This window comes from Schistocerca cancellata, chromosome 4 (assembly GCF_023864275.1).
Source record: "Schistocerca cancellata isolate TAMUIC-IGC-003103 chromosome 4, iqSchCanc2.1, whole genome shotgun sequence".
In the NCBI taxonomy this organism is placed as follows: Eukaryota; Metazoa; Arthropoda; class Insecta; order Orthoptera; family Acrididae; genus Schistocerca; species Schistocerca cancellata.
In genome coordinates this window covers 745,770,921-745,787,379 of record NC_064629.1, presented here as the reverse complement: position 1 = coordinate 745,787,379, position 16,459 = coordinate 745,770,921, and the positions used below count along the sequence as shown (strand labels likewise).

The following is a 16,459-nucleotide window of genomic DNA, read 5'->3' as shown; positions in this document are numbered from 1 at the left end:
TGCACGTCCAGCACGAACGCTGGTCCAACTGAGGCGCCAGATGGAAATGGCATGGCAAGCCGTTCCACAGGACTACATCCAGTATCTCTACGATCGTCTCCATGGGAGAAGTCTTTTAAGAACATAAACAATTCAGCACATTTCTCTGAATCTTATCAGTGTCGAGAGATCGCTTCTGTGTGTCTCTACATCTACATCTACATCCAAACTCCGCAAGCCACCTGACGGTGTGTGGCGGAGGGTACCCTGAGTACCTCTATTGGTTCTCGCTTCTATTCCAGTCTCATATTGTTTGTGGAAAGAAGGATTGTCGGTATGCTTCTGAGTGGGCTCTAATCTCTCTGATTTTATCTTCATGGTCTCTTCGCGAGATATACGTAAGATGGAGCAATATACTGCTTGACTCTTCGGTGGAGGTATGTTCTTGAAACTTTAACAAAAGCCCGTACCGAGCTACTGAGCGTCTCTCCTGCAGAGTCTTCCACTGGAGTTTATCTATCATCTCCGTAATGCTTTCGCGATTACTAAATGATCCTGTAACGAAGCGCGCTGCTCTCCGTTGGATCTTCTCTATCTCTTCTGTCAACCCTATCTGGTACGGATCCCACACTGTTGAGCAGTATTCAAGCAGTGGGTGAACAAGCGTACTGTAACCTACTTCCTTTGTTTTCATATTGCATTTCCTTAGGATTCTTCCAATGAATCTCAGTCTGGCATCTGCTTTACCGACGATCAACTTTATATTATCATTCCATTTTAAATCACTCCTAATGCGTACTCCCAGATAATTAATGGAATTAACTGCTTCCAGTTGCTGACCTGCTATTTTGTAGCTAAATGATAAGGGAACTATCTTCCTATGTATTCGCAGCACATTACACTTGTCTACTTTGAGATTCAATTGCCATTCCCTGCACCATGCGTCAATTCGCTGCAGATCCTCCTACATTTCAGTACAATTTTCCATTGTTACAACCTCTCGATACACCACAGCATCATCTGCAAAAAGCCTCAGTGAACTTTCGATGTCATCCACAAGGTCATTTATGTATATTGTGAATAGCAACGGTCCTATGACACTCCCCTGCGGCACACCTGAAATCACTCTTACTTCGGAAGACTTCTCTCCATTGAGAATGACATGCTGCGTCCTGTTATCTAGGAACTCTTCAATCCAATCACACAATTGGTCTGATAGTCCATACGCTCTTTGTTCATTAAACGACTGTGGGGAACTGTATCGAACGCCTTGCAGAAGTCAAGAAACACGGCATCTACCTGTGAACCCGTGTCTATGGCTCTCTGAGTCTCGTGGACGAATAGCGCGAGCTGGGTTTCACACGACCGTCTTTTTCGAAACCCATGCTGATTCCTACAGAGTAGATTTCTAGTCTCCAGAAAAGTCATTATACTCGAACATAATACATGTTCCAAAATTCTACAACTGATCGACGTTAGAGATATAGGTCTATAGTTCTGCACATCTGTTTGACATCCCTTCTTGAAAACGGGGATGACCTGTGCCCTTTTCCAATCCTTTGGAACGCTACGCTCTTCTAGAGACCTACCTTTGCGTACTCTGTGTAAAATCGAACTGCTATCCCATCAGGTCCAGCGGCCTTTCCTCTTTTGAGCGATTTTAATTGTTTCTCTATCCCTCTGTCGTCTATTTCGATATCTGAAACAGCTTTGGAAAAAGACATTTAGTATTTTGGCCTTTAGTCTGTCATCCTCTGTTTCAGTACCATTTTGGTGACAGAGTGCCTGGACATTTTGTTTTGAGCCACCTACCGCTTTGACATAAGACCAAAATTTCTTAGGATTTTCTGCCAAGTCTGTACATAGAACTTTACTTTCGAATTCATTGAACGCCTCTTGCATGCCCTCCTCACACTACATTTCGCATCGCGTAATTTTTGTTTGTCTGCAAGGCTTTGGCTATGTTTATGTTTGCTGTGAAGTTCTCTTTGCTTCCGCAGCAGTTTCGTAACTCGGTTGTTGTACCACGGTGGCTCTTTTCCATCTCTTACTATCTGGCTTGGCACATACTCATCTAACGCATATTGTACGATGGTTTTGAACTTTGTCCACTGATCCTCAACACTATCTGTACTTGAGACAAAACTTTTGTGTTGAGCCGTCAGTTACTCTGTAATCTGCTTTTTGTCACTTTTGCTAAACAGAAAAATCTTCATACCTTTTTTAATGTTTCTATTTACGGCTGAAATCATCAATGCAATAACCACTTTATGATCGCTGATTCCCTGTTCTGCGTTAACTGTTTCAAATAGTTCGGGTCTGTTTGTCACCAGAAGGTCTAATATGTTATCGCCACGAGTCGGTTCTCTGTTTAACTGCTCAAGGTAGTTTTCAGATAAAGCACTTAAAAAAATTTCACTGGATTCTTTGTCCCTGCCACCCGTTGTGAAAGTTTGAGTCTCCCAGTCTATATCCAGCAAATTAAAATCTCCACCCAGAATTATAACATGGTGGGGAAATCTACTCTCTCTGATAATGTAACCTCTGTCCGAGTGAAAATTATTCTTGCACATTCTAATTCTACTGCTTCTTTAGTAACAGAATCCTAGCATGAGAAAGCGTGCATCAAGATTTTGTTTTTATTAAACATTAACGTGTGTTTATTTATGGGACTGTGTTCAGAAACTGCTTATTTCTCAAGTCTTTCCTGTTTAATGTGCCTTTGGTTCTCTGCGCAGCTGCTGGTAGTGGTACAATTAGACTGACAAATGTAGTTACTTCTGCACACACAAGGAATCTTGTAACTTTCAGGGATCCCGAGATCGAGACTGTCACTAACCGGGTGCTGCATCTCCTTTTTCGCAGGTGTTTGGGAAGTGGCTTCTATGCTGCTTCTTCCCAGTAACTTACCTATTTTTCTAGATGTAGTGCAACAGAAAGAAAAAAAGCACATAGGAAGATAGTCACATGGGAGTTCAACATTTTCGCATTTTCATTCCTTGGAGAGTGCTAAGTTTACATTTCAAACCCCACAGTGATTATTTCATAACGCATGCTTCTGATGAATAATCTCAAAACTGAGATGGTCTGTGTCAGAAACTGTTGTAGCTGTATATTAATGTATTTAAAACATCTCTCTTCTGGACTTGGTGGTGAAAATTCTGTGTGCCAATATATAAATCGGTGTTGGTTGCCCTGCAGTATACGGAGTTGCTGAGATGTCCATCTGATATTCATTAAATGGAAAGATCTAAAAGTAGAAACTTTCCTTCTCTTTCTGTTTCAACAGTGAACTGGGTGTTTAAATGCATGCTATTCACATGATTGACAAACTGCTCCAGAGCTTTGGTGCCATGTCATCAGACCATAAAATATCATTAACATGTTGTTCACTCCAGTCGATTTTATGTTATGTTTAACTATAGAAAACTTGAGCTCAATCTCTCTGTCTTGGCAGTGTTGCAGAAAATCCAAATTGCTCCACACCTCATCAAGGTGGTTAGGGAAAATCTTGCACTGGATATTCCATGGGGATAGGACCCCATTTAGCAAGGTGTGTAGGAGCTGGTATGGCACAACGATAGTCTAGATATTGTATGGATTAGTTGGGAGAAGTTGGGAAGGATTATCCTCATTTCAAAGCACCGTGAAAGGTAGTTGAAGTGCTAACAAAGGATGTGGTTCACTTCTGCACAATGTAGGATGTAACTGCAGTAATAATAGAAAACCATGCAAAATTTATAGGTGTGTATGTTAAAACAAACTTGGATTGTAAATCACAAGTTTATTTCATTTTACACACACAGATTTATCAACTTAAGCTTTGCATGCGATATCAATGTTTTGATCCGCTATGTTAGTTAACTTTGCTTACTCTTTCATTAATGCCATACAGAATAATGTTTTAAGGTGTTATTTACATCATGTTGCAAAATTATTATTATTATTATTACTAATGGTGCATACAACCATAGTTCCTGTAAGCAAATGTTAAAGCATTTCAGTATATTAAGAACAGCCTCACAGTGTGTTTACATCTTTATGGAGTTTATCATTAATAACTGCTGACAGTTCAAAAACAACAACAGCACACATAACACTGGGAATCAAAATTTCCCTTGTCTGTTACAGAAAGGGGGGAAATTATGTAGTTATGCAAGTATTTCAGTACATCCAAAGTGAATTAAGACACAGAGTACTTTTTAATGGTCAAAAAATCATTCTTGTAACGTTATTAAATTCTATAGTGTTTCCTGATTACAATATACATTACTGGATTTAGAATGAAAACTAACCACTATATACCAAATTTTAGAGTTAATTTCAATTACAAAAGACTCGCAAGATAACCGTTAAGTTTTTGTTTCCAGCAATTCTGTGTGTGATATATTGTGTTTGTTGGTTTCAAGTATCTGTAAATGATCATCTTTACTCCTCTTTACTGCTGGAGTGGTTTGTTTACATCCTACTGGAATTTTGTTATACAGATTTTTCTTTTTGTAAATATTCACTAGTATGCTGTAAATACTAACAGTGCTACACATCAGTGAACTTGATAAAAGAAAATTAAGGGGTAATCAGTTTACAAACAGAGCAGTCCATACTATTGAGATCAACCCTTGTATCAGTTATTCAGGAAACAAACACGCACATGGCTTATCTCCCCTCTGTGTACTTCAGAAAATCTGGTGGTGGAGAGAGGGATCCAGATGGCCCGGGTTGTGAAGCAGCCATTGAAATCAAGCATTTTATGCTTGGCTGCATGTTGTGCCAGTGGATGCTCAACTTTTTTCTTGGCCATAATTTGGCTGTGGCATTCATTCTGATGGACAGCTGGTTTGTTGTTCAGGGATTACATGCCAAATATTACCATGGACTGGAACAACTAAGCCATATCCTACTCCAGGGTTTTGAGTATCCATCATGGTGCGGAATGAAGGACATATTATCAAAGATGCTTCCCACCTCTCCAAAAGTAGTATTCTCTCACCAACCCAACCTGCATGATATCCTGGCTTGTCACAATGGCACTCTCACTCCCATTTCTACTCCCAACCCCTTCTCACAGGGATATGCTCACTGTAGAAGACCCAGGTTTAGTGATGTCCAGTCCACCCACCCAGCAGTTCCTACTCAAGTCACCTCACATGCTGCTTCTACCCCTTTAGAGGCAGGGCCACCTCTGAAAACAGCCATGTCATAAACTAGGCCTGTTTAGGAGGTGGCCCATGCTCACTTGCCACCTGGGTAGTGATTGCTCATGGAAAAATGTGCCTGTCAAATATCATTACGTTGCGTGGGCAAAGTCCAAACTGTACTGTCTTCAGAGGAATGACTGTGTTACATTCGTTATAGTCTTAGACACTAGTGTATATACCCGTACATAATAGTGCAGTGCTTTTAGTGGAGAGTACCTCTTCATAAATCTATGAGAAGAATTGTTGTGACTGGGTTAGGAGCTTCAGAGTGAAGGTCAGACACACCATCATCAGTCTACAAGACATGAGTGCAAGATAGCTACCTACAGTTATATCTTTTAGATATATAGTGCTACAGGCAGTTGCTTGTTAAATTTTGTAGTAAAATTAGTCTTATAGAATCATTAAAAAAAATTTCCTCTTTATAAATTTCCACAGCTTCACAGGTTTGCAACTATGATTAATAATTAGAATCCTTTGACATCCAGTGATTTTATGTTTAACATGTGGGTACAATAATCATGAGATATAAGTGGATGTCAATTTAAACTTCATCTGAAAATAACTTTCAGCACAAGGGTTTTTTGGCCCTGTAGACTACGCGCTGCATCAACAATCTGTTTCCACCGCCTTCTATCTCTCCCAGCCTCTCTCCACCCTGCGGAAATTCCTAATGCCGCGATATCCTTCTCTATGTCATCTTTCCACCTTGTACGAGGTCGGCCCAATGGTCTTGTTGCCTGGAGAGTTCCTTCAAATGCTTTCTTGGTGACTGTTGTTTTCCATTCTGGCCACATGTCCAGTCCATTGCAGTCTCCTACTTTTCAATTTCTGGATGATAGTGGGTTGCTTCATTAACTGATAAATTTCATTGTTCTTTTGAATTCTCCATATGCCATTCTCCAACACAGGTCCCAAGATTTTTCTCATTACTTTTCTTTCGTAAACATTCAGTTTTTCTCTTTCATTCTTTGTAAGTGCCCAGCTTTCTGAACCATACAGTACTATGGAGCAGAAAATAGTGTTGTATATCTTCGTCTTTGTGGTGACTGACAAAGCTTTATTTTTGAGTGGGTTGCTTAGAGAGTACAGACATTTTGACCCTGAGGCTATTCTTTCTTTTATATCCATTGTTATGATCCAAGGTATTTAAATTGGAGAACTTCTCTGAATTTAGAATGTTGGTCAATTTCAAAGTAAGGATTTGGGTTTATGACTCGACCTATTTCCATGTATTCAGTTTTCTCTTGGTTAATCAAAAGCCCGATTTTGCTGGCACTGTGCCTGAGAGATCTGTACATGTCTTTCAGTTCTTCTTCAGTTTCACTCAGTCGTATAGTAAACGTATATCATCTCCATAAGCCAGGAGTTTTACTTCACTGTGTTCCAATCAGAGACCATTGTATAGATGTAAATTACTCTACCGAACCACTTTCTCTAATGCAAGGTTGAAGAGGACACGTGAAAGAGCATCTCCCTGTCGTAAGCCTCTTTTAATTGGAAAGGTGGGGGATATGGATCCTCTGAACTTCACTACTGCCTGGGAGCCATCCATGCACAGTTGTATCATCCTAATGATTTTACTGGGTATACTAAATTCTCGTAATGTGTTGTAGAGGCTACTTCTGTGGATGCTGTCATAGGCTCGCTGGAAGTCAATAAGAGACAGTGGATGTTTTTGTTAAATTACCAGTATTTCTCAAAGATCTGTCGTATAGTAAACAAATTATCAGTTGTGGAACGGTTTGTTTGAAATCCAGCCTGGTAATCTTGAATAATGTTTTCTGCGTAAGGTTTAAGTCTTTCCAGAATGGTCATTGACAGGATTTCATATGTTATGTTCAGCAAACTGTTTCCTCTAGTTTTCCAATCTTCAGGCAGTGTTTCAGTTTTCCAGATCATTGTGATAAGGTTATAAATTTCTTTGTGTAGTTTGCTTCTACCCTCTTTTAACACCTCTGCTGATATCTGGTCCTGGCCTGCTGCCTTGTAGTTTTTGAGCTTTTGAATGGAGTGGGTCACTTCCTGTTCTGTGAGTCCACATTCGTCATTATTAATGCTGCCACTCTCAGACATAGCGTAATTGAAGGTTATGTGCGGATCAGTGCAATTTAACATTTCTGAGAAATACTCTTTCCATCTTTCTAGGATACCTTCCAGCTGCGTTAGCATATTTTGATTTTTATCTTTTATGAATAGGTCTTCACTTTGATAACCTCTCTTACTTTTCTTTGTATACTGAAACAACTTCTTTGAGTTTCCATTCCTGCTTCTATGGATTCTAGGACTCCAGTTAGATATTTCCTTTTCTATGTTCGTAGAACTCTTGCTGTTTCTCTTCTAACCGCATTGAACATCTCCCTCCTGTCCTCACTCCCCTTATCATGCAGCCATAGCATCGTGGCTTCTTTCCTCCGCTCTACTGCTCTCTGACACTTTTCGTTGAACCATTTCTGTTTCTTCGTTTTCTTTTTCTTGCTCATTTTTTTTTTCTGCATCTGTTACTGCAGTCTTTATTCTTTCCCAAGCCTTCTTGATACTATTTTCCTCCTCAGCTTCTTGCAATGCTGTAAACCGGTTATTTATTTCAATCACATAGGCTTCTTTAGCAGACAGTTCCTTTAGTCGTTTGATGTCTAAATTAGGTTTTGGTGTGGCTTTTGGTTGTTGATTCCAAACCATCTTAATTTTCATCTTTTCTGCCACTAGGAAATGATCTGAGCCAATTTCAGCTCCTCTGTACATTCTGACATCTCTCATAAATGAAGTGAAACGTTGATCTGTCATAACATGGTCAATCTGATTTACTGTTTTGCCATCTGGAGAGCACCATGTACCTTTGTGTATATCTTTGTTAGGGAACATCGTCGAGCAAATTCTCATATTCTTTGACAGTGCAGAGTTGATCATTTTTAATCCATTTTCGTTTGTGGTCGAGTGCTTGCTATATTTTCCTATTGTGGGGATGAACATATCCTCTTTAATGGAAAAATAAGTACAGTCCACTAAGATAATTCTCATATTTCTTGTTGGAATACTTTCGATTACTCTCTCTAATTCTTCATAGTACTTATCTTTCTCATCCTCAGTTAAATCTTCAGTCAGTGCATGGACATTTATGAATGTTATATTGTACCACTGGTGTTTGATTGTTATGTAAGACATTCTATTGTTAATGGAGTGGAATTCCTTTAGCCGATTAACAATCCTTTTCTTAACAGCAAAACCAGTACCAAATTCATGATGTTTTTCATCTCCCTCATGATGTTTTTCATCTCCCCCATAAAAAATGACACAATTGTACTCCGTGTGTATCTCTTTTCCAAGCCACCTAACGTCCTGTAGAGCTACAATATCTGTCTTGTATGTTTTTAGTTCAGATATCAAAGTTGCTGCTGCAGCTGGTTTATTAAGACTATGAACGTTCCACGTCCCAAATGTGAAACAGTGTTTCTTGTTTCTATCACGCAAATTCCAGTTCCATAGTGTATGTCTGTTTCCTTTGAATCCATTATCCGAGGCAAATCGTTGATGTGAACCAGTAGGTATAGAATCCCCTGGCTGCGTTATGAGCACTGTGCAGGTTAAGCTTGGCGATGGGGCTGCCACTTCACAGCTTCCAAGCTTGCTAAGTAACATTTTGGATTACCATTTCCTAGGCAGATTGCCTTTCCCAGGCTCCGAGCTCTGCCTGCCCAGTAGAGATGCCTTCCGCCTCTTCTACCATTGAAATGCCATAAAAAAAAAAAAATTATCTTCCAGCATCCAAGCCTTTGACTTCCTCTTCACTGGTTTTGGTTCACCCTGGGTATTTTATTTCCCCGGTGCCCAACATATCTGGTGAGCATTCCCCTATCCGCTACCTGGGGAGGCGCCCGATGGGGGACCAGCAACCCCTCACGGGAGGACTAATATTTTACAAGGACTAATATTAGTGTTCGCAAAATACACTCCTGGAAATTGAAATAAGAACACCGTGAATTCATTGTCCCAGGAAGGGGAAACTTTATTGACACATTCCTGGGGTCAGATACATCACATGATCACACTGACAGAACCACAGGCACATAGACACAGGCAACAGAGCATGCACAATGTCGGCACTAGTACAGTGTATATCCACCTTTCGCAGCAATGCAGGCTGCTATTCTCCCATGGAGACGATTGTAGAGATGCTGGATGTAGTCCTGTGGAACGGCTTGCCATGCCATTTCCACCTGGCGCCTCAGTTGGACCAGCGTTCGTGCTGGACGTGCAGACCGCGTGAGACGACGCTTCATCGAGTCCCAAACATGCTCAATGGGGGACAGATCCGGAGATCTTGCTGGCCAGGGTAGTTGACTTACACCTTCTAGAGCACGTTGGGTGGCACGGGATACATGCGGACGTGCATTGTCCTGTTGGAACAGCAAGTTCCCTTGCCGGTCTAGGAATGGTAGAACGATGGGTTCGATGACGGTTTGGATGTACCGTGCACTATTCAGTGTCCCCTCGACGATCACCAGTGGTGTACGGCCAGTGTAGGAGATCGCTCCCCACACCATGATGCCGGGTGTTGGCCCTGTGTGCCTTGGTCGTATGCAGTCCTGATTGTGGCGCTCACCTGCACGGCGCCAAACACGCATACGACCATCATTGGCACCAAGGCAGAAGCGACTCTCATCGCTGAAGATGACACGTCTCCATTCGTCCCTCCATTCACGCCTGTCGCGACACCACTGGAGGCGGGCTGCACGATGTTGGGGCGTGAGCAGAAGACGGCCTAACGGTGTGCGGGACCGTAGCCCAGCTTCATGGAGACGGTTGCGAATGGTCCTCGCCGATACCCCAGGAGCAACAGTGTCCCTAATTTGCTGGGAAGTGGCGGTGCGGTCCCCTACGGCACTGCGTAGGATCCTACGGTCTTGGCGTGCATCCGTGCGTTGCTGTGGTCCGGTCCCAGGTCGACGGGCACGTGCACCTTCCGCCGACCACTGGCGACAACATCGATGTACTGTGGAGACCTCACGCCCCACGTGTTGAGCAATTCGGCGGTACGTCCACCCGGCCTCCCGCATGCCCACTATACGCCCTCGCTCAAAGTCCGTCAACTGCACATACGGTTCACGTCCACGCTGTCGCGGCATGCTTCCAGTGTTAAAGACTGCGATGGAGCTCCGTATGCCACGGCAAACTGGCTGACACTGACGGCGGCGGTGCACAAATGCTGCGCAGCTAGCGCCATTCGACGGCCAACACCGCGGTTCCTAGTGTGTCCGCTGTGCTGTGCGTGTGATCATTGCTTGTACAGCCCTCTCGCAGTGTCCGGAGCAAGTATGGTGTGTCTGACACACCGGTGTCAATGTGTTCTTTTTTCCGTTTCCAGGAGTGTAGATTCATTGACGTTAGTTTATCCTTCCAAGCTGCCTTATTCTGATTCCTCTTACCCTTCCCCCACTTTCTTCCCATTCCCCCACCATAGCTCGCTGTGAGCCAGCCATTCACTCACTGCTGAGAAGTGAGTGAAAGCCAGCTCACCCAAGCAGACCAGTAAACAGGCCTGTCATATACGAACTCTGCTGCAATCACTGCATGACATTTTATGTTGGGAAGATAACCAACATGATGTCCACCAGCACAAATGTCCACCAACAAAATGCATTTGAGAACAAAGTTGAGCCGGCTGCAGTGGCCGTGCAGTTCTGGCACTGCAGTCCGGAACCGCGGGGCTGCTGCGGTCGCAGGTTCGAATCCTGCCTCGGGCATTGGTGTGTGTGATGTCCTTAGGTTAGTTAGGTTTAAGTAGTCCTAAGTTCTAGGGGACTTATGACCTAAGATGTTGAGTCCCATAGTGCTCAGAGCCATATGAACTATTTAGAACAAAGTTGACCACACAGTGGTACAACATGAAGCCAAGCACAACATGCTCAATTTCAATGACTGCTTCACCACCCACACCACCTGAATCCTTCACTCCATCATCAGCTTTTCGGAATTACGCAGATGGGAGTTATCCTTGCAACACGTTCTTCGCTCCTTTAACCCTCCTGTTCTCATTCTTTGTTATCCCACTGCTCCCACACCTCCAACCAACAGTTTCTCCTTCCTCTGTCCTGTCACCTCCCTCCACCAACCCATGTTTGTCACCTCCATTATGCACTACATTTCACCGGCTCCATTGTCCATATGTCACATGCCTAGCCTGTGCACCTGTCACCACTCCCTCCTGCATTCATAGCCAGCAAACACAAGGGGCAGATTAATGAAGTTTTGTTGGTGGGGACAGTTGCCTAGAAGAGGAAGAAGGCCCAGGGGTCCTCTCCTTGACCGTTGAATAGAAAATCATAATTGTAAAGCATGCTGCTATGGCAGATTGGGAAGCCCTGCTAGTATTTAGTGCCCACAATTCAAACACAGAGGAAGCACAGGTCACTAGTACAGGTAGTATGTTCTCTCAGGTACGCAAAGTAAGATGGCTTGGGGAATACTGAATTAAATCACTAAATCTACTGACCAAGACTCTAAATTCGCATGCTTAAGTTTACAAAAATTACCATTTGATTTTAATTTAGTTTCAACTCTCGAAGGGGGTGATTGTCCCCTCCAACCCCATTTAACCGGCCCTTGGCGGACACCTGCTGCCTTCCTCTGAGGTGTTAGCTACCCACCCTCAACCCCTCTTCCTGCCTCCCACCAATCTCTTACTCTAGCCACCCCACACTAGTCCACGTGCCAAAATGCAATCCCAGCATTGCGTGTTCAGCCAGCACGATGTAAGACTCTGTGTGGGGGCTGTGGGTGTGGAGGAGGGTGGTGGTGGCTTGGATGTGCATGCTCTAGTTCAAGTTCGACACAGGATTTATACTGAAAGTTAGTAAGTTTTCTTTCTCTTTTCTCTGTGACTGTCGATGGCTCAGTGCACCTGCTATTCGGTGAGGGGTCTCTTTTACTCCTAAATTATAAATATAAATTGTGTAATAGGTGAATACAAATTATAACAATACATACGAATGATCAACATGTATCCATATTTTCACTTGGAAAACGAGGTCTGGAGAACTTGAAAATAACTAAATCCTTAACTCAGTGGTAGTATATTACGGTCACAAATATTATGCTGGACTTTGTTTTACATCTTTATTTAGCTAAATATAATTTTTTGTTTGTTTTAAACAAGAGAGATTTTTCTATCTTTCAGAAATCTTCTGGAATTTGCAGAGAGTGAGCCAAATTTAATGAAAAATATAGCGGAGAGGGGTCACCAGTTCATAGTGAACAATCTAAGAATGAAAGATGTACTGTGTTACTGGAAAGCTTTAATGAAAAAGTATGCAAAATTATTGACATTTCAGCCAAAGAGAAATAAGTCTCTGAAGGAAATAAAATGAATGTGTATATTCTTGCTGATATCTTTGCAATTTTTGGAATATGTTCTCCAAATAGGGGAAGCCCTGAGCAGCAGACAAGTACGTAGAATATGCATTGCTTTTGGCACTTGTGTGTGTGGCGGGGGCGGGGGGGGGGGGGGGGGGGGGGCACATAGGTGCAAGCAAACACACATTTTTTTAGCTCCAGTGAAAGTCTTTGTCTGAAATCTAATAAGCATTGCCACCTATTTTTATTTGCCTATCCAATGCTCAGTGCATTCTCTATTTGGTGAGTGACAAGTATTTGATGAGTAGTCATCTATCCTGTTATACATTTGATCTTCCATCCTGGATGTATTTTTTTGCAATTTTTGCTCTTCCTGTCTTGCAGTTTTTGTAATGCAGTGTTAAGTGTCTAGCATATTGTATTGTATTCGTAGCTTGTTACTTTTTGTGTAACAAGTTTAACATATCTACATGTTCCTATGTATAAGTTACTTTGATAGGTGTGTGACATTCAATTTGCAGTTTTACATAAACTAGTTTGAAAGATATACATATTGCTGTCCACTATGTATCCTTTATATTTCATGTAATAGAGTTAAACTGTATCATTCTTATTAGTCTAGTTGTTGGCCAACTAGTACATACTTAAAAAAATGAATTTTCTCACAATGAAGTGGATATAATAGTTTTCCACTGTGTCCATGAAATGAATTGCTCTCTTGGGGTGATTGCATAATTTTTTTCCACATTATACACTATTGTTCAGAGACACATACACATTTTTTCATGTCCATTTTTCCAAAAACAATCAAGAAATGAGTGATGAGAATAGAAAGTAGATTTAGTATTGATAGAGGTCTGCAGGTTTTTGAAACTTAAACTGTGAATAAAATCTTAGAGGAATTAGTGTTTATAGTCACTTGTCAGTAGGCTGAGTATTCAGTAACTGATGTTTAATACTGATAATTTATGTAAATGTGTTTATTGTTTCTTTAAACTGGACTAGAAGTTCTGCTCTCACTTAGTTATTCATTGACAGCACAGTTGCACACCACTACTCAGAAATGACATTTTCTAAATATATGTTATCATTCTCATGTATCAAATATAACGCATTATAAATACAAGGTGTTTAAAAAAGAATGGTGCAGTTTTAAAAATGAATAATAAGTAGATTTATTATTTTATGTGGTCAGACCTTACAGCATGAGCAGTGGCAGCTGTCCAAGTTTTTGATGCATTAATCACAATCCTTCAATATGTGCACACTTGGTCACATGACATGCGTTTACACAATAATTAAATTCTCCCCATGGGTCATTCTCACGAAAAAGGGGTCTTTTGACAAACAAGTTTTTTAAAAATAAAATGTTTTAAAAACGTTTATTTAAAAAAATCATAGAATAATACTTATGTTATGAAACTGCATAATTTCTCCAGTTCAATAAATCATCTTGTGGCAGAAAAAAAATTATAAAGATTTTCCATGTTCACAGCCATGATAGTGTAGTTCGATGGCCATGATATTTTGGTCTACAGACATGACTATAAATTAGATAATCACTTGCACCTCCTTTGTTAAATAAAAATGAGCTTAAACTTCAGTTACAAACTTATTAGTCTATATATATAACCATAGCTGAGCTTTGATTTAAGCCATATTAGGCCATTAAGTTATTTTCCATTTCATTTATACACAGCTTAATTCATTATACATTACATTAACTACATTTACATTTGTTTAAATAAATAGTTTCCAGTTAAATCTGCTTTTAATGTAACATATTTTTTCCAATGCTTATAAATTTTTAGACCCAAGTAGTAACATAAACCTTATAAGATTCACATAAAATTAAAATTAATTGGAAGAAGAAACATTATTCTAAATTGTACTTGTCAGTATTTACTAGCAAATATTGTTGCTTGTTATTCATAACAGGCAGTTATAATTTTCTGACTATGTCTGCTCTATCCACAGTATAATAGTGATCAGATTCTGGCACAAAATGACTGTTCTTTAGTCTACAAAGGTGTTTAATACTATACTCATTGTCACTAAATTTGGAATCAGTCATAACTGCATATTGATTTATCTTCATTTTCGCAGCCAATTTAACAATTACAAATTCGCTGAATTTAAATTGGGATTCCAGCAAACATGCATCATTCTGGGGAGCGTCCTCATTTGTGTCAGAATAAGTGTCACTATAGCCCAGTTTCTTTCTTGTTTTAGGATCGGAGACACTTGGTTGAGGGAGATCAGTTTTATAAAATGTAAATTTGGCAAGTGTTTTAAAGTAATTACAGTAAATAGTATTAAAATTATTTTATTAGTCATGTGTTCCTATGCATATGTCACAATTTTAACGTTACAATATCATCAGAGTAATAAATATATAAAAAGGGATACTTCTTGCAGTTTTTAATTTAATTTGCCCTGTAGTAGAATATGAACAGTGAATAGTAAAAGCACATTTTGCGTAACTTAGTTTTCTTGCCCAGATAGTTGACTTTTTTTCTGAACTTCGGGCTATTTCCTGTTTGCTCAAAGTTCCTTTTAACACAGGAAATTTCTTGGTAAGCATCTTTTCAATCTGAGTTATATCATGATCTTCAATTCTGTAAAGGATAATTCCAGGACAAGATTTTTCAAGTTCTTGTAAATGTCAATATTTGTAATATTCGTACTGCAGGCAACCAAATTGTCAGCCATTCTTTTTAAACAACCTCCAACACCATCTGGGATTTCTTTACCGTGGTCTTTCTCATAATAATGCCAATGCAAACTTTCAGTATTGAGCTGTCTTACCAAATGTGTTGCAGTAAGATGAAACATATTTCTGTTTCAGTACTGAGTGCCTGCACTGTCACTTAAAAACTGGACATTTTTTATTGCTGGAACTATTTGTTGTTTCTTTAATATTGGTGGTTGAAAATGAGCACGTATTGCAAGTGGGTCATGTTATAGATTACTACAGAAAGTACAGAATGACTGACACTGTGCTGAATTTTCAGTTTTAGAGTAGTAATACTGAACACAGGTGTTTAATGTAATCTGGTTTGTTGAACCTTCAAAGTGAACTGATTGTAGTTCATTAGAATATTTACAGTTATAATTTTTAGAGAAATCACAGTGAAGTAAAATCTCATGCACAGACAAACTGTTTTTAATCACTCTGACTATGTTATATTGCTGTTTTATATTATGTTCATGCTGCATAAATGAGGGCAGCAAATATTTTTTTTCTTTGTTACAAATTCTTTCTTTCCAGCACATAACTCACTGTTGTTATCCTGTTCCATAAATTCTATTACCCATTATGTGCATTATTCATTGTAGTAAACTGTGAAGTTGCTGAAGGCAGTTTATCATTTTTCATTACCTTAAGTGAAGAAAAACTTCCAACACCCTTCATTAGTAGAGGTAGTAGAGTCAGACTGGAGCACTGTACTCCATGGAGTACCCCAGGGATCTGTTCTTGGTCCGTTGCTGTTTCTGATATACGTAAATGACCTACCTTTTTCATGCAATACATGCAAGTTCACCATGTTTGCTGATGACACCAGCATTTTGATTAGTAACAAACAGCTCACTGATATAGAGGTTGATGCCAACAAATTACTTACAGTACTATTAACCTGGTTCCAAGTGAACTCGCTCACAGTAAACCTGAGCAAAACAAATTATATCCATTTCAGGCTTGACCACAAACTCCCTCAGGAGATTACTGTTTTAAATAACAATAATCAGATAGAAAGGGTACACTGCACCAAATTCTTAGGCCTGCACATAGACAGTAGGCTCAACTGGGACCACCATGTCCTCGAGACTGTAAAAAGGCTGTCCTCAGCAATTTTTGCCATTAAGACAATCTCACAATTTGGAGACATAAATGTCACGAAGTCCACATACTTTGCATACTTCCACTC

General features: G+C 40.3%; 1 protein-coding gene across 1 annotated transcript in view; it reads left to right on the top strand.

The window, feature by feature from the left end:
- LOC126184943 (O-glucosyltransferase rumi homolog) overlaps positions 1 to 12,660 on the top strand; it is a 128,164-nt gene extending 115,504 nt beyond the window's left edge. Inside the window, exon 6 of the mRNA XM_049927616.1 lies at positions 12,355 to 12,660. Coding sequence (XP_049783573.1) covers positions 12,355 to 12,544 — 190 coding nt within the window. The 3' untranslated portion in view covers positions 12,545 to 12,660. The remainder of the gene's footprint in view (positions 1 to 12,354) is intronic.
- The last annotated feature ends 3,799 nt before the right edge of the window (positions 12,661 to 16,459 follow it).